The sequence below is a fragment of the Gambusia affinis genome, linkage group LG15 (assembly GCF_019740435.1).
Source record: "Gambusia affinis linkage group LG15, SWU_Gaff_1.0, whole genome shotgun sequence".
In the NCBI taxonomy this organism is placed as follows: domain Eukaryota; kingdom Metazoa; phylum Chordata; class Actinopteri; order Cyprinodontiformes; family Poeciliidae; genus Gambusia; species Gambusia affinis.
Genome location: NC_057882.1, coordinates 335001 through 352968, shown reverse-complemented (window position 1 = coordinate 352968; position 17968 = coordinate 335001). Strand labels below are relative to the sequence as shown.

Sequence of the window (17968 nt, the reverse complement as noted above, 5' to 3'; positions counted from 1 at the left end):
GAGCACTCATGTTTCTTTGGAGAACTCTACATCAAGACATGAGTCAAGTTTAGAAGTCACCACGTTTGCTCAGCTTGTGCAGCTCAATGTGGACGCAAATATAGGTGTGCGTTAAGTATGCAGTGAGAATGGTATTTATCTGTGTGAACAAAGAATTATGTGTGGCATGTGCGTTTACATCTCAACATACTGCCCAGCTATGTGTCTGAACTGGTAAAGTTTGTGTTTCATGGTTAGATGTGTTTTGTGAACCAGTGGTTCAGACATGGCGGATGTTTCACACCTGCCTTGTACTCCCTCAGCATGCTGGTTTTATTTTATTTTAATCATTATTATTTATTTTTTGCGGTGACATGTTGCTTCAAACTGCACCATATAAAATGCTTTTACAGTCAGGCAGAGTGGCTGTGTGCACAGAGATCAAGAAAACTTGTCCCATAAACCTTGGGCAGCCAAAACAGTCTTTGTGGGGTTTGTTAAAAACTCAATTGAAGAATTTGATTTAGGGGCCCGTCTTGCTGCTAAGAACATCAGCACCTCTAGCAGCATTTCTCATAGAATTAGAGAAACCTGGGACAGGGGACCTAGTTTAATTGGCTAACCTTAAACGCAATCAGTGATAATTGTAGTTTACTGTGATTTGTGAACAAACAGAACTCAAACTCTTAGCTTCAGATTGTAGCTACGGTAACAAAGCAATCTAACTATGATAATTGTTCTTTGCACTTTTACGAAGTAAACTTGCTGGCTTCTTAAAGTCTTAAATTTAAATGTTAAACAATTTGAAATCTGTTCATTTATTTATGCTGGAATTAGGGGTTGCACCAACTAGTCGACTAGTTGATTCTTTACTTTGCAATGACTGTTTACAAGGCCAGTCAACTAGTCCCAATCATGTGACAAAACAGATTTTAATTCTGCATAATAGACTTGGTAAAAGTATATTTACATATGCTTTTACTATATATATATATGTGTGTGTGTGTGTGTGTGTATTTATCTGGGTGAAATCCTGAATACAGGGTTCATTTACATGCAGATCCAGTCAAATTAACTTCTAATCCAATTAAAACTTTGTCCACTCAGTGATGTCATGCTTTGTTTCCACCTAAGCCTAACGCTTCATGAACTTTAACAGTTGCTGTGACCAATTTTGCTAGCATGCTGACTTTTTCTCATAGAGATAATGGAATATATTTTTTCATGCTGACAAAAACTGTTCAACATCCTCTTTTATTTTACATGAAGTAAATACAGTTTTGTTTTGTTAGCTCAGTTTTGAAATGTTGTGACTAATGAGGTTGTCTGTTGTGAAGGGCTGGTTTATCCTTTTTTCTGGGCTTTTGTGGGAATGTTATGTAAAACCTTTATCTGCTGTACCCTTCCTATCAAACTTTGAAAAGTCTAACTTATGTTGGTCTGATGTTTGATATTTGTTTTGTGCATTGTTGCAGTGGAACAGAGTAACTGCTGGCAGCTGGATTCAGTTTCAAAAGTTCCGCCCTCTGCTTCCATGTTCCCTGACATCCATGGTGCCTCCAGCATGGAGATGCTAGTTGGCAGCCAGAAGAGGAAGGCTAGGAAGTCCAGGATTACACACTTGGTGCGCACGGCTGATGGCAGTGTTTCTGCAGCTGAAGGTGAGTTCTCAGGTACTTCATTTATGAATCGTTGTGCTTCTGGTCTGGGATTTAAAATTTTAACTTGACCAGCGAGAGAAAAGAAAATGGACTTGTGTTGTTGGACTGAGGAGTTTCTAGTCATTTAAATAATAACAAAAAAAGTCAGTGTTGCACACTTAATGATTAATCAGTGTGTTTTTTGCAAGTTCTTTTATTTGATGAACACTGTTAACAGGCAAGCGCGACAGTGAGCGCCTCCACTGACCAGCAGTTACTGCACTAAATTACCTTTGGCTCCCTGAGTCAGAAGTGCTCACCGTGCTCCATGTGCCAACTGGTGGCGAACTGCTGTAACTGCAGTTTAATGCATCTCTCTTTTCAAGTAGAAGTGCAGCTTAAGAGTATAGTTAGCAGTCTTTAAATAAAGTAAGAAAAAGGGAAGGGGTGAAATTATGTCTGATGTCCATTTTGTCACATCAGCATAAATACTCTTGGACTAAATATATGTCTGGGGCTTCACTATGATTGACATACTACACTATAAAGTAACATTTGGCTGATTCAAGATACAGTATATTCTCCCTAAATCATGCAATAAGTGAACTGTGTGTTTTGGTAATTTTTAGATATGTTCATATGATTTTTATTTATTTATTTATTTATTTTTATTTTTTTACAGAAAACAAAGCTATGGATCTAAACCAGGAACAGGATAAGAAGCCATTAAACCAACAGAATTTATGCAATGACAAAAGGTGCTACCGCAGTCCCACAGCAGAGGAGACAGGGCGGAACACCTTACCACCAGAGTTACCTGCTTTCTTCAGTTTGGCAGCCCTTGCTGAGGTAGCAGCCATGGAAAATGTTCACAGGTCAGAGCTTGGGCTTTCCTCATATATTGTTCAGTAGATGAATAACAACATGAGGTGTCTTGGTGGGCTTGTAATGCTTGTCCTGTCTCATGTCCATATTTCAGAGGCCAGAGAAGCTTAGCTCAAAGCCAGAAGAAAGAACTTGTACAAACTCCGGTTCTCATATCCTGCGCTGATCAGTGAAGTGATGCTGCTGCTTCTGGAAGAAGATGACATGAACAGTAGTAGTGAAGCTTTGCTTTCCTGAGAGGTTGTTTGTTTGGAAGGCTTGGACAAACTCCAGACTCTGATTTTGCTTGAATCTAATATATGGGGAAAGAAACCCTCTCCTCTCCTCTCCTCTCCTCTCCTCTCCTCTCCTCTCCTCCTCCTCCTCCTCCTCCTCCTCCTCCTCCTCCTCCTCCTCCTCCCTCCTCTCCTCCTCCTCCTCCTCCTCCTCCTCTCCTTTCCTCTCCTCTCCTCTCCTCTCCTCTCTTCTCCTCTCCTCTCCTCCTCTCCCCTCCCGCCCCGCCTGGCCCTTCTCTGTTGGTGTCTCTCTCAGTGTTTCATCCTGAGCCTCTGTTAGGCTTCAGGGAGAATGCTTTTCTCAAAGGTCAGTGTTTCATCCTGAGCCTCTGTTAGGCTTCAGGGAGAATGCTTTTCTCAAAGGATAGCTTTGTGTATTCAATGGATTATGTACTTGACACTCAGTGAATTCCCTACAGTAAGTGGTGGTCAGTACAGTCCAGTTGTTGAGAAACAAGTAGAGTAGGTAAGGTGGACTTTCAGGTAGACTGTTTTCTCAAACGCACTAGCTGCTTTGAGAAAAATGGTCATAAGAACATTGGAGCTGTTGGTCTGTTGCCGAGCAGCAGGCCAACAGCTCCTGTGTTATGCAAACTAAAATCATCCCTTTGTCAATAGTTTTTGGATTTAAAGGGGGCCATTTATATACTTCCATCACAGTTCCACATACATCACAACTTGAAGAGAGATGGGCTCTTAGCTTTTGGAAGGAGCTTTGTGAATTGCTTCTTGGTTGTCAGTATCTCTGGTCAGAAGATCCTGAGTTTGGGCAGAAAGAAGCATTTGAGGATTTGGTTCATCTGTCAGGAATCCTCAGTGATCCTTCAATTTTTGCAAGCTGTTGCTGCTGTGTACCGCAGTGTGACACGGATCACTCCCAACAGCCACATGCACAAAAGATCTATCTACACTGATGTGTTCCATATGTACGGTAATGAAAACATCAACAATGGCACATTTTGTGGCTGCAGTCACTATGTACTGTTTAGCACCGCCACTGAAAAGAAACACCTACTATATTTACACCTGATTAGTCTGTGCAAAAAAACCAAGCTTTCCTCTTTGCATGGCTTCCTTTTTAAAGGTGGTTCCTATAGATTTCTTGTATACTGTTATAAGGAAGCCATTTTGGAGGCTAAGTGTGACTGAAAAGACCTAATTTTTGAAATGGGGCTGTGAAAGTGCTTTTGACTTGCAGTCGTGTTTGTTGTTTTTTACCTGATGAATAGTTCCCACACCTCTCTGAACACATTTGTATGTGGAAAAGCTTCTTTGCCTCCAGCTTCATCCCAAAAGAACTTCTAACCAGGGTAAATGATCATGACAGACTTCCTTTAAAGCTGTGGTATGTTACTCTTGTAAAAAAATGGGTTTTTTACATATTTGTTGAAACTGTTGTGACAGTGTGGTATGAGACAAATAATCTGTGAAAACAATTGAGTTCCTCTGCCTTCTCCCAATGCAAACTGCAGAAATACACAACTCAGTCAGGAACAACCAATTACAGCCAGGAGGAGGGTCTTAGCGCTGTCAAACACTCTAGTGTATGCACTGCACTCACCCCCTGCCCCCTTGCTCTCTGCTCTCCTACAGCTTGTCCCTATCAGACCACCTATGATGTCAAGATGGAACAGTTAGGTTAGTTGTTTCTTGGCCATTAGCACCATGAGAACGAGGTTGATATGTTATATGATTGATTGTCATCAATCATATAACATATCAACCTCGTTTTATTGATATACAGTGAGCCCTCGCTATAACACGTTTCACCTTTCACAGCCTTGCTGCTTTGCAATTTTTTTTGTGCAGTTTTTTTTTTCACAGTGCATTGTGTTCTGCGTCCTGATTGGCTAAACAGTCTCCATGCTTCTTCTCTACCTGTGTGCCAATAACGTTATGGTATTTAAATAATACAGCTTGAAAAATTTTGGCAAATATTTTTGCCCAGAAGAAAAAAAAGCATCAACAACTACCAATAACTATGTTCTTCTCTCAAAAAACACACACCTGCACCACAGGCTTCAGAAGAAAAAGCACTAGAGAGCAGAGTGAGGCCGCAGCGTCACAGTCAGAGGAACAGTGAAATATGCCAGTCACAATCTGTCCTACTGTACTTCGTATTGATGATTTAAATGATTATTTTACTGTAGTTATTCGTAACAAAACGTTCTATTTGTTAAAAAGAATGCTTAGGCCTGAAAACACATTTTGTTCTTTGGTTTCAATGTAGAGTATTTAATCATGCTTTATAATAATTGTAAAAAATAAAGGTAACTACTTCACAGATTTCGCCTCACGGGTTCTTTTCGGAATGTAACCCCCACGAAAAACGAGGGTTCACTGTATATAATATATACCGACATGTACTGATATATTATATAAGACCTTCCTCCTGGCTCTGACTGGTTGTTTCTGGTTGGGAGCGCTGCATTTCTTCAGACAGCAACAGTAGCTCAGAGAAGATCGATCTTTTCACTGGCTCATAGTTTACTGTCAGGACAAACTGACAGTTTTAGCAAAGATTTAAAAAACTTTTTTTTATGTAAAAACAGCCCAGTTTTAACAACTACTTGCTCAGTTTATTTTGGTGATATACTAATTTAGTGTCCTAGTCTGTATTATCAATGAGCATTTTGTATTTATAAGAAGATGTTTTAGTTGAAGCAAAGTTTGTGTCAACTAATGTTGGACTGAATGTTGAGAGAAATTCATTCCCCTACATATGAACTAGAGTTCATAATAGCAGAGGACTTTGCTGTTGCTTATCTTTCTGTTCAGTGTCCCTGGAAGTCAGGTATCTGTTTTTAAAGCCGGCTTCTCAGAACTAGAATCTAGCCTTAACCCTCCCACCTGCACACTGTTTGCCACCACAAAACCCTGAAGCAGATTTGTCATCCACTGTTTAGCATATTTAAACAGTGGAATGAAGTTTTCTCTCTACTTGAGAAAAAGATTTGAATTTCTTGTCTGCATAATTTCCACGGAGTATTCACTGCTTATGTATTCAGTTTCAAACTGCACTAATTTGAAATCAAAATGATGAAATTTAAATTCCACATGGAAAAGTAAAGCAATGCCGCCACTAGCCACAGGGTTCTTTACCACCGTCGTGTCTTTGACCTTCTGAATCGAGTTAACTGTAGTTTCCACATGAAAAAAACAGCAGTCTGCACTGTGAAGCAAGTTTAGTGGCCTTTTGAGGCATCTTCAGGTTCAGTTCATGATTTTGTCTTCTTACCTGCGTTATCTGTATGCTTGAAATCTTCCCTACGCCGAAGCAGGAGAATTCCACCAATCAGTGCACACAACGGGGAAAATGAATGAAATAGACAGTAGTATACAACCGTCACCCGACTTTGACACAAACAATTTTAAGTTTGCTCTTTTCTATTAATAGTTTTTTCAGGGGTCTGCAACATATTGCTCCTGAGCTGCATTTAGCACTTTGGATATTCCAAAATGGCTTCATAACTTTGGTTAAAGTTATATATAGATTTTGCAGTAGAAGGTTATGTTAACTGGTCTCTCCAAATTGCTCTTATTGTGAGTGTGGATGATTGTTTGTCCTATGTGTGTCTGTATTGCCCAGTGAGGGACTGGACCTGTCCAGGGCCTACTCTGCCCCTTGCCCAGTAGCTATATTTCCATTACAAATGTGCACAAATCTTTGTTTATATTCTGCGAACATAAAAAAAAAACAACACAATTTGCAAATGCGGTGTTTTCATTAGATAAGAAATTAAATTAAAGTCTTATGTGAATAAGCTTTTAATAATTTCCAATATGTTATTAAAAGTTATGGCAGCGAAGGATGTAAACGATTAAATGAAATAGAATCCTAATTAAACCTTGGCCCTGGCCAGTTGGTTCATCCCCAGCAGCTGACCACTGCTGCAGATAACCACCAGCTCTCTCTCTGCAGTACAAGTGAATGGAGATAAATGCAACAGAATTAGTCAAATCAATTTTTTCTTTGAAAATATTATCATTATGTATCACTCATCTTTTGGCACAAGTTTCTTTTATTATTATTTTACAACCTGAAAATGGAAATAAATTTGACAGCAAATTTCAAAATATATATTTGTTGAAAAAAGTAGATGGTCTTTTTTCAAAGTATCATGCAAAATTTTCAACACATTCTATCTGGACTGATGGCAAAAATGGCTTCTTGGATTCTAAAGGTTGCATTCGCCTGACAAAGAATAGAGAAGCTCTTTTGCAGTCCTACTATGGTAAGTAAATATTTAACACTTTAATAAAGTATTAAGGCAAGACTTTAAAAGAACCTAAAGGTAAACATTTAGATCTTTCTGAATAGTATCTATTGAAGAAAATTAATTTGTGCCTTTATATCTCATAACAAATGATACATTTAGAAATAATAAATATGGCTGTAGCTGTACAGTGGCCAAGTTTTTTTCATGCATCCATTCTTTTGCATTGTTTCTTTTGTGCTAAATTGCTTTTCAGCTTTATTTCATTTAGTTTTATGTTATTATTTATCATGTCAGTACAACTCTGCTTGTTTTAGATGTCCAGCAAGTGCTGAGGTGATCAAGTCAGTAAACATCATCCTTACTGTTTGGGTTAGTTTTACCCAATCTACTGAAGGAACCTGCTTCATAGTGTAAACTATCCAGTGTTTTAGTCTGATTTGTTTCATAATACAATAAAGCTAGCTAGGGCTAGTGGAGGCAAGGCATGTAGCTGATTTCTGTTTTTGTTGCTCAGAGTATATATATATATATATATATATATATATATATATATATATATATATATATATATATATATATATATATATATATATATATATATATATATATGTTCAATAAGAGTCATTTCATTCCAAAGTCCCTGTTTCTATTTCAGCAATGCAGGTTGTTGTCTTTCCAGATTTGCTGGAATCTTCACAAGCTCATTGATACAAACAGAAAAAAACCTGTGTGCAGTTTTTACCATGACCAACAGCCACACCTCCTTCCCCTGGAGCTCTTTGTTCCTCTGTGTGTAGACCAATACTTCCATGACCACATTCTAGATACAATTCTACTGCAATTTAGATAGGCTAGGCTACGCTAGTCCTGTTAGCCCTGCAGCTGGTGTATGTCCTAAAAACGCTTTTTGCTATGGAATGTCAATCAAAATGGCTTTTAGAAACCCATTTTGATTTCTTAAATCACAATGTTCAGACCTGATAATAATGTTTGTTCATGTCTTTGTTAGTCTGCAAATAATGCTGTACTGCAACCAACCTGGAATTGCTCGATTGGGTTTAAAATACAACAGAGTAGCACAATAGACTACAGAGAACCAAACTACAGTTTGTCATAATTTTAATAAGAATCAGTATATTAAATATTTTCAGGTGTAAGAAACTTCCATCATTGAAACAGAATTGAAAAACATGTGCGCTTTTGTTTTGTTGGAAATAAGGAGTCCCCTGCGCCTGTGTGTCCACATCGACCCTCAACACCCTACCTTCTTAAAGGAATATACCTCCTTACAGCAAGTGAGTTTATTGACATTTGCCAAAGAAAATGAATGGTATGGTTCGAAGGGAAATCTTGTTGGAGGAAATAGAAATCATGCTAGCGTAACTGTTGCACTGGATTTTTTAGGTGTTTGAATCTTCAGGTAACATCAGTACAATTCATTGTGATTATCTAATGAAATTATGTTTGTTTTTGAATTCAGAGTTTGACTCAACCTCAACACAAGGAATATAAAGTATTTGCACCTTATGACCCAAACCAAAATGATCATGGTCGTTAAACAAAAAATAAAAAAAATATATTTCATCCACTCAATATAGTTTGGGAATTGCTCCATCGAGTAAAAACTGCACATCTACAGATTAGCCCTTCATCCTCTTGACTTTTCTATTTAAAAATGCTTCTTTAAGGTTCAAAATTCTTATATTAGTTACAAAGATCAACTATAATGCCCTTTTGTGCTAGTACTGTCTTCTTGAATGTAATCATTTTCTACCTATATTTTTCTAATTCAGCCTTGATTGTACCGTAGGTATGCTATGACGGTATACTGTTGCTTCTGTGCATATTTTGTTCTAACAATTGATGTAAGGACAGCTGCTGCACTGTTAATTCAGTGGAAGTGCGATGAGTATGCCCAAATGACTTCTTGGAGCATGTGAGCATCCATGAAACTGACAACTATTGACTGTTGCATTGAGTTTTGGGGTAATCTTTCTCTGGTTTGGTTCAAAAGTGGGGACAATCCTGCAAGCAGAATATTTGTGTGTGAGTTTTAGCTTATTTATAGCTTTTCAAAGTTTAGACAAATTTCAAACAGGAAGAAAAGCATTATATATATTAGCTTATACATAATCATGTATGAGATCATTTGTCCTTAACTAGAATGTAGATTACGCCTTCCTTATTTTTAACCTAAGTTTGCAATGATGGTTTTCAATGGCTACCTAACTGATAAGTTGTAGATCAATTGACATTATTAACCATGTGCTTGCCATGCATTATGTAAACAATGTTCTTCATGATGTGCTATTTTGATTGTTAAAGCCCAATTTGTTTAGTGCTGCCTTGCCTTACTGTATTCCCATTGTATTGTGGGATCCCCCTTGTCCTTATCAAACCCACATTGCTGTCAGAACACTGTTTGATGACACAACTATTCCTTGTACAACACCTATTAAAATAACTTCTGTTAAACCTGTCTGTGTGTGAGAGAGATACATTTTATGTTAGTTTTATTTGATTTTCTTTTGGTAACTCCTGGTTAAGGCTGAAGTTTGTAACTTACAGAAAAAATGTCTTTTACAGATTTCTTAAAACTATCCCTGTGTCATAACAGTATAATATGAGACTGATAATCTGACAATTCTCAGATTTTTCAGATTAACAGAAACAGCAGATAACCTGCTGTTATTAACAGAGTTATGGACCTCCATCCATCCATCCATCCATCCATCTTCTTCCGCTTATCCGGGGTCGAGTCGCGGGGGTAGCAGCTTCAGAAGGGAGGCCCAGACTTCCCTCTCCCCAGCCACTTCTTCCAGCTCCTCCGGAGGAATCCCAAGGCGTTCCCAGGCCAGCAGAGAGACATAGTCCCTCCAGTGTGTCCTGGGTCTTCCCCGGGGTCTCCTCCCGGTGGGACGTGCCCGGAACACCTCACCAGGGAGGCATCCAGGAGGCATCCTGACCAGATGCCCGAGCCACTTCAACTGGCCCCTCTCGACGTGAAGGAGCAGCGGCTCTACTCTGAGTCCCTCCCGGATGACTGAGCTTCTCACCCTATTTCTAAAGGAGAGCCCAGACACCCTATGGAGAAAACCCATTTCGGCCGCTTGTATCCGTGATCTCGTTCTTTCGGTCATGACCCAAAGCTCATGACCATAGATGAGGGTGGGAACGTAGATCGACCGGTAAATCGAGAGCTTCGCTTTTTGGCTCAGCTCTCTCTTCACCACGACGGACCGGTACAGCGCCCGCTTGACGGCAGATGCTGCGCCAATCCGCCTGTCGATCTCCCGCTCCCTTCTTCCCTCATTTGTGAACAAGATCCCAAGATACTTGAACTCCTCCACTTGGGGCATGACACCCCCCCTGACCTGGCACTGATCGCCATCCCAGCCGCTTCACACTTGGCTGCGAACCGCTCCAGTGAGAGCTGCAGATCACGATCTGATGAAGCCAATAGGACCACATCATCCGCAAAAAGCAGAGATCCAATCCTAAGGCCACCAAAATGGATCCCCTCAACACTCTGGCTGCGCCTAGAAATTCTGTCCATAAAAGTAATGAACAGAATCGGTGACAAAGGGCAGCCCTGGCGGAGTCCAACTCTCACCGGAAACGAGCCCGACTTACTGCCGGCAATGTGGACCAGACTCTGACACCGGTCATACAGGGACCTGACAGCCCGTATCAAGGAGCCCGGTACCCCATACTCCTGGAGAACCCCCCCACAGAGTTCCCCGAGGGACACGGTCGAACGCCTTCTCCAAGTCCACAAAACACATGTAGACTGGTTGGGTGAACTCCCATGCACCCTCCAGGACCCTGCTGAGGGTGTAGAGCTGGTCCTGTGTTCCACAACCAGGACGAAAACCACACTGCTCTTTCTGAATCCGAGGTTCAACTAGGCTTAACAAGGAGGCTTAAGAGTGTGACCCCCCTGTAATTGGAGCACACCCTCCGGTCCCCCTTTTTGAAGAGCAAGACCACCACCCCAGTCTGCCAATCCAGGGGAACTGACCCCGATGTCCATGCGATATTGCAGAGTCGCGTTAGCCAACACAACCCTACAACATCCAGAGCCTTAAGGAACTCTGGGCAGATCTCATCCATCCCCAGGGCCCTGCCACCAAGGAGCTTTTTGACCACCTCAGTGACCTCGACCCCAGAGATTGGAGAGCCCAACCCAGAGTCCCCAGGCTCAGCTTCCAAAATAGAAGGCACGTTGGTGGGATTGAGGAGGTCTTCGAAGTACTCTGCCCACTGGCCCACAACATCCCGAGTTGAGGTCAGCAGCACACCATCCCCACTGTAAACAGTGTTGGTGCTGCACTGCTTCCCCCTCCTGAGACGCCGGATGGTGGACCAGAATCACCTCGAAGCCGTACGGAAGTCTTTCTCCATGGTCTCTCCAAATTCCTCCCACGCCCGAATTTTTTCCTCAGCAACCACCCGAGCCGCATGCCGCTTCGCCCGCCGGTACCCATCAGCTGCTTCCGGAGTCCCACAGGCCAAAAAGGCCCGATAGGACTCCTTCTTCAGCCTGACGGCTTCCCTTACCGAAGGTGTCCACCAACGGGTTCGAGGGTTGCCGCCACGACAGGCACCGACAACCTTGCGGCCAAGCTCAGATGAGCTGCCTTGACAATGGAGGCACAGAACACGGTCCACTCAGACTCCATGTCCCCCACCTCCCCCGGGACGTGTTCGAAGTTCTGCTGGAGATGGGAGTTAAAGCTCCGTCTCACAGGGGATTCCGCCAGACGTTCCCAGCAGACCCTCACAACACGTTTGGGCCTGCCTGGTCTGACTGGCATCCTCCCCCACCAGCGAGCCAACTCACCACCAGGTAGTGGTCAGTGGACAGCTCTGCACCTCTCTTCACCCGAGTGTCCAAGACATACGGTCGCAGATAAGATGAAACGACGACAAAGTCGATCATCGAACTGCAGCCTAGGGTGTCCTGGTGCCAAGTGCACACATGGACACCCTTATGCTTGAACATTGTGTTCATTATGGACAATCCATGATGAGCACAGAAGTCCAACAACAGAACACCACTTGAGTTCAGATTGCTCCCACTGGCTCTGGTTATAACAGGAAATAATATTAGCTACCATAACTATGCAGATGACACACAGCTCTACATTACAATGTCACCAGGTGACCTTTGACCCCATCCAATCACTGAACAGATGCTTAGAACAGATAAATGTGTGGATGTGCCAAAACGTTCTCCAGCTGAACAGAAACAAAACTGAAGTGGTTTTTTTTTTTGGACCTAAAGAGATACGATCTAGAGTTATAAATCTACAGTCAATGCACAGCTTCAGTTATTAAAACTAACAACCAGTGATCAGCCTGAAACCTGGGAGTAGTGATGGACTCTGACCTGAACCTCCAGAACCACATAAACAAAGTCAGCCTTCTATCACCTGAATAACATTTCCAGGATTAAAGGACTAATGTCTCAGCCAGACCTAGAGAAACTCATCCATGCATTGATTATTGCAACAGCTTCTTCACAGGTCTGTCCAACAAATCAATCAAACAGCTGCAGCTGATCCAGAATGCTGCTGCTGGAGTTCTGACTAAAACCAGGAAGATAAAGCACATAACACCAGTTTTAAAGTCTCTCCACTGGGACTTTAAAACTGGGACTTTAAGACGAGGAAATATGACGAAGCATATGTAGCGCTTGGCTTCACTGTGACTACCGTGGGAGATGAGGAAAGACCGGTGTGCTTACTGTGTCTTAAAATGTTGGCAGCGGACAGCATGAAGCCAAATAAATTAAGACGTCACTTAAAGACATTACACCCCAATCACGCTAATAAGCCGCTTGAGGTTTTTCAGCGAAAATGTGCCGAATATTGCCAACAATCATCCTGCTTTGTGACTGCTACTTCAGTAAACCAGCGAGCGTTGTTGGCATCATATAAGGTAGCGTACCAAATTGCTCAGTGCAAAAAACCACACACCATAGGAGAGGAGCTGATACTGCCTGCAGCATTAGACATGGTCTCTGTCATGCTGGATGATGCAAGTGCTGCAAAAATAAAAACTATCCCTCTGTCCAATGACACTGTTGCTAGACATATAAATGACATTGCTGATGATCTTAAAGAACAGCTGGTAGATAAACTCAAAGACAAATGTTTTGCCTTACAATTTGATGAAGCAACTGACGGCAACAAAGACTGTTTGTTTATTGCTTATGTAAGTTTTGACATGACAAATTCCCTGTGTGAGCCGAGGATCTACTTTTTTGTAAATATGTCAGAGACAGAGCCACAGCTGAAGAGCTCTATGCTAGACTGCTTCCTGACTGATAATGGGCTAAAGTGGGAGAACTGCATTGGTGTTTGCAGTGATGGAGCACAGACCATGAGAAAAGGACTTCAGACTCTCATCAAGAAGGCCTCACCTCATGCTGAGTGGACACACTGTGTTATACACAGAGAAGCACTGGCATCAAGGCACCTTTCCTCTGAATTAAGTGAGGTTATGACAGACATTGTAAGTGTAGTCAATTTAATAAAGACCAGACCACTAAAAACAAGAGTCTTCTCTGCTATCTGTGAGGAGATGGGAGCTGAACATCAAGCTGTGCTGTTTCACAGTGAGGCAAGGTGGCTGTCACCAGGAAAAGTGTTATCCCGAGTTTTTGAGCTCAGAGAGGAGATAAGAATGTTTTTGGAGCAGGAGCACAAGTATGAAGTTGCAAGAAAGTTTAGTGATGAGAACTTTCTGATGAAACTGGCCTACCTGAGTGACATATTTGGAAAACTCAATGAACTAAATCTACAGCTTCAAGGGAAAGATCAACACCTCCCTCAGGTCACAGACAAGATCAGCTCTTTCATTCGAAAGCTTGCAATGTGGGGCAGCAGGTGACTTGATGAAGGAAATACTGAGTCATTTGAGAACCTGCAGGAATTTGTTGACACTACTGACTATGATGCCACCTCAGTGATTCCATATTTTAAGCAGCATATTTCATTACTGATGGGATTCTTTACAAAGTACTTCCCTGAAAACAGTTCCCAGTATGACTGGGTGAGAGATCCTTTTAATGCACCAGCTCCAACTGGTTTTAGCTCTGCAGAGGAGGAGCAGTTCATAGACATCTCATCTGACTCCATATTGAGACTAAGTTTCACATCCCAGACACTGAGTGAATTCTGGCTGAATGTGGAGAAGCAACATCCACTCTTAGGACAAAGAGCTGTGCACATTCTTCTTCCATTTGCAGCTTCTTACTTGTGTGAGGCTTCTCTGCTGTTGCTGCTCTGAAAAGCAAATACAGATCCCAGCTACACATTGAGCAGGAGCTGAGAGTTGCTGTGTCCTGCTTCAAACCCCGCTTCAAAAAGCTGTGCATTGCAAAACTTGCTCATTGTAGCCATTAATCCAGACATCATCTTTGATTTAAAAAAATCAGTACAGATTATTTTATATATTTTTGTTTTGCAGGTTAAAGTTTATTTTAATATTGTGCTCCTGAGTTAATGTTGGTGATCAGTTTGAATGCATTATTATTTATTGATTTTATATAATTTTATTTTTCCGTATCATATGGTTTGACATGATCAGTCAAAAATGTTAATAGTTTAATTAAGGATTTTATTTTATTTTTGAATTTCAGATGCACTTTAAATCTATTCTGTTACAGTTAATGAAGCTATTCTTTGTTGTAAGTTGGTCCATATTTCTTTCTTTTTATATTCTCTTGTATGTTAATATGTTTTCTTCTTCCTAGAAGTGGGGGGTGGGGGGGGGACAGAAAATAATTGAGAAGCACTGCTGTAGCTCAAAGAATAGACTTTAAAATATTGTTGTTAGTTTATAAATCACTGAATGGTTTATCACCACAATACATTAAAGATTTGCTGTTGTTGTATCAACCTTCCAGAACTCTCAGGTCTTCTGGTTCTGCTCTGCATCCCCAGAACCAGAACCGAACGAGGAGAAGCAGCATTCAGCATCTATGCACCAAAAATCTGGAACAAACTTCCAGAAAACTGTAAAACAGCTGAAACACTGACTTCCTTTAAATCTCAACTAAAAACCCACTTGTTTAGAGTTTTATTTGAAACGTAATCAATTATAAACTTAATGATGGAATCTGACTTGATGTTGTGTTTTTATTGTTGATTCTATGTTGCATTGTGTTTTTGTGTTTGATTTGATGTAAAGCACTTTGAAATGCCTTGCTGCTGAAATGTGCTATACAAATAAAGTTTGATTGATTGATTGATTGATTGATTGATTGATTGATTGATTGATTGATTGATTGATTGATTGATTGATTGATTGATTGATTGATTGATTGATTGATTGATTGATTGATTGATTGATTGATTGACACAAAACACCTTTCTTTTTGCTAGACCCAACTGTCTAACCCCTTACAGAGGACAAGACTGTCTGAGGGTTTATGCAAATGACAGTGGTGCACAAAACCCTGAACTTTTAAGATCAACACAACTTCGCAAGCATGTTGCAACATTGTCCCAAGTGTTAAACCTCGAAATCACAACTGGACCAAGTTGCAGACTTTCTGGGACATGATATGTGTTCATAGAGAGTATTACAGGCTACCAGAGGCTACGACTCAACTGGCAAAATTTCTAAATTGCTTCTGGCAATGGAAAGGGGGACTTTGGCAAATCTGCAAGGCAAAACACTGGAGGAGATTGAAATTGAAGGTACTTTTCAAAATTCTATGTACTTGTTTGGATTAGCATTTTTATTTGTTACTGAACTGGTTTTAATTTTTCTTTTTTAGATGAGTTGGAACTGACTGACACTGAAAGTGGACAAAGTGAGGTTGATTGTGACCCATCCCCACTTGTAAATGATACTCAATGCTCTACAAATCAAGAATCTAATGAATCTTCTGGTGGTATGAATATCAATCGTCATGCCTGATGCAATATTACATGTTTTTAAAATTAGACATTCAGGTGTGTTCTGTTTACTTATCCAATTACAGATGGTTTAGGAGAAGAGACATCACAAGGTACCTTGTTTTTCTTTAAATTTTGGTTACTCATTGCTAGAAGATTTTGCCATTTCTTAAGGTTTTCTTTACCCTCCTTGACAGCATTGTTGAAGTATTTATGCTATATTCTAGGGAGAACATCCTCTATGCCATCTGCTGAGAAGCCTTCAGGCACAGCAAAATATATGACTACCTTAACAACCCTCACCCCACCTCACGGTTAATAATTTAGTTTCAATAACTTAACATAGTAATCATTGCACAATATAATAATGTAATATATATATATATATATATATATATATATATATATATATATATATATATATATATATATATATATATATATATATATATATATATATATATATATATATATATAGAATTTTTAATTTTGGCTAAAGGTTAGGTTTCTGTGCAGTTAGTCTTATGACTAATATAGCAGACAACTTGTTTTGTATCTCTAATTTGACAGGATGCAGAAAACCTCAATCTCCTGTTGAATTACCTGGGACCTCTTCTGGTATGACTTATTTCAATTAACCTTTCATTGGACATTTAGTACCTGATTATTAATGTTGTATCTTTTATTTTGTTAACCTGAAGTATTACTAATGTATTGTAGGAAAGGGAACGGAGATTATTGCACCACCAACTGAAAAACCCCCAGAACCACAAGATGGTATGACTGTCTTCCTATTCATGGTGGCTCTTTACTTAGTGGTATGGTTTAGAGATACTGTTTTAAGGCTCATCATAACATATTACAAGAATTGAGTATTATCCTGAGCTTTAAAAAGCCCAGTAAGAAACATGCAGAGAAGGGGTTGGGACTGTGCAATTTTTTTAAAATAAGGCTGAAACAATCTTACAAAGTTAGTTGCTGATTATGATCAAGTAATAAACTGCTTAAAACCAGAATGGACAGGACAGAATATGAATGATAAGCATGACCTGGTTCTATAACGACAGGTCATAAAGCTTGCAGTGTAGTATAAAATGAAGCTTTGAGTGATAGTTTATATTAGACGCCAGGGCTGTAGCTTCATGATTTCTAAGTGTAATAAATGCAGTGTATCACAACTTGCTAATTAATTTAATAATTTTAAAAAATTGGAGAAAATAATTTTAGTGGATACATATTTGATTCATGTGGTGACTAAATGCACGTTGAGAAATCTATTTGTCAAAGGGTTGTCTTCAATAAACACAATAAACAGAACAGGAATGTAAAATTTTATCACAAGCATACTTTTATAGCAGACTCCTACATATGATTTTTATTTTAAAAAGTAAAATAGTCTCTCTTGTTTGTAGATTATCCTGAAAAGGACCATCCTCAGAGAAATCAAAAACGGCCCTGGTCTCCTACAGAAATTGCAGCGGTGTTGAAACATTTTCAGAAACACATTGACACTGGGAAGCTGGCAAGTTTTGTTGAAATTCAACAGTGTCAACAGGCAGAACATCCTGCTTTAATAAATCGCTCACTTCGGAACATAAGAGACTTTGTTAGAAATCGTGGTGTGTCCAAAAAGAAAAAAGAAAAAGCTAAAAAGTCAGATAAATCTTGAGCCAAGATGCTCTAAACAAAACCTTAAGAACTTTCAAGCATGCTTTTGTTTAAAAAAATAAAAACCCAGAAATTCAACTCTTAGGTGAGTATAAACGGCTCATTATATTAGAGATTATGTGCTGTTAAAAGTAACATTTAAAGGAGAAGGTGTTTTGTTTTTAAGCTTCACCTTTTTTTGGTTTTGTTTGCTTGTTTATTTTTGGAGTTGTTTTCTATAATGTGCTCTGATTTCTAAGTTGGTCCAAGATTGATGTGAATAGACTCAACAAAACTTGAACTCTTAATCATTTTCAAAGTAATTCAGAAGATTGATTTCCAGGTTGTTGAAAAAGGCAAAAAAGTTCTAGTAAGTCTGTCTAGTAGCCTGTGTTTTGGTTTGCTCCCAA

General features: G+C 39.9%; 2 protein-coding genes and 1 long non-coding RNA gene across 6 annotated transcripts in view; all 3 read left to right on the top strand.

The window, feature by feature from the left end:
- LOC122845335 (HMG box transcription factor BBX) overlaps positions 1-2873 on the top strand; it is a 28267-nt gene extending 25394 nt beyond the window's left edge. For all 4 annotated transcript variants that reach the window (XM_044141543.1, XM_044141542.1, XM_044141544.1 and 1 more), the window contains 3 exons: positions 1455-1640; positions 2302-2494; positions 2599-2873. In XM_044141543.1, the coding sequence (XP_043997478.1) occupies positions 1455-1640; positions 2302-2494; positions 2599-2677 (458 nt within the window). In that variant the 3' untranslated portion in view covers positions 2678-2873. The remainder of the gene's footprint in view (positions 1-1454; positions 1641-2301; positions 2495-2598) is intronic.
- Positions 2874-2936: 63 nt separating this feature from the next.
- LOC122845334 lies at positions 2937-6912 on the top strand. The gene is made up of 2 exons (XR_006373013.1): positions 2937-3086; positions 3143-6912. It is a non-coding gene; the product is annotated as an uncharacterized LOC122845334 (long non-coding RNA).
- An 8711-nt stretch (positions 6913-15623) lies between these two features.
- LOC122845333 lies at positions 15624-17823 on the top strand. Its single transcript, XM_044141541.1, has 7 exons — positions 15624-15710; positions 15791-15907; positions 15998-16024; positions 16139-16225; positions 16482-16529; positions 16632-16688; positions 17324-17823. The coding sequence occupies exons 1-7, from the start codon at positions 15650-15652 to the stop codon at positions 17578-17580; spliced, it is 654 nt and encodes a 217-aa protein (XP_043997476.1). The 5' UTR covers positions 15624-15649; the 3' UTR covers positions 17581-17823.
- Positions 17824-17968: the final 145 nt, after the last annotated feature.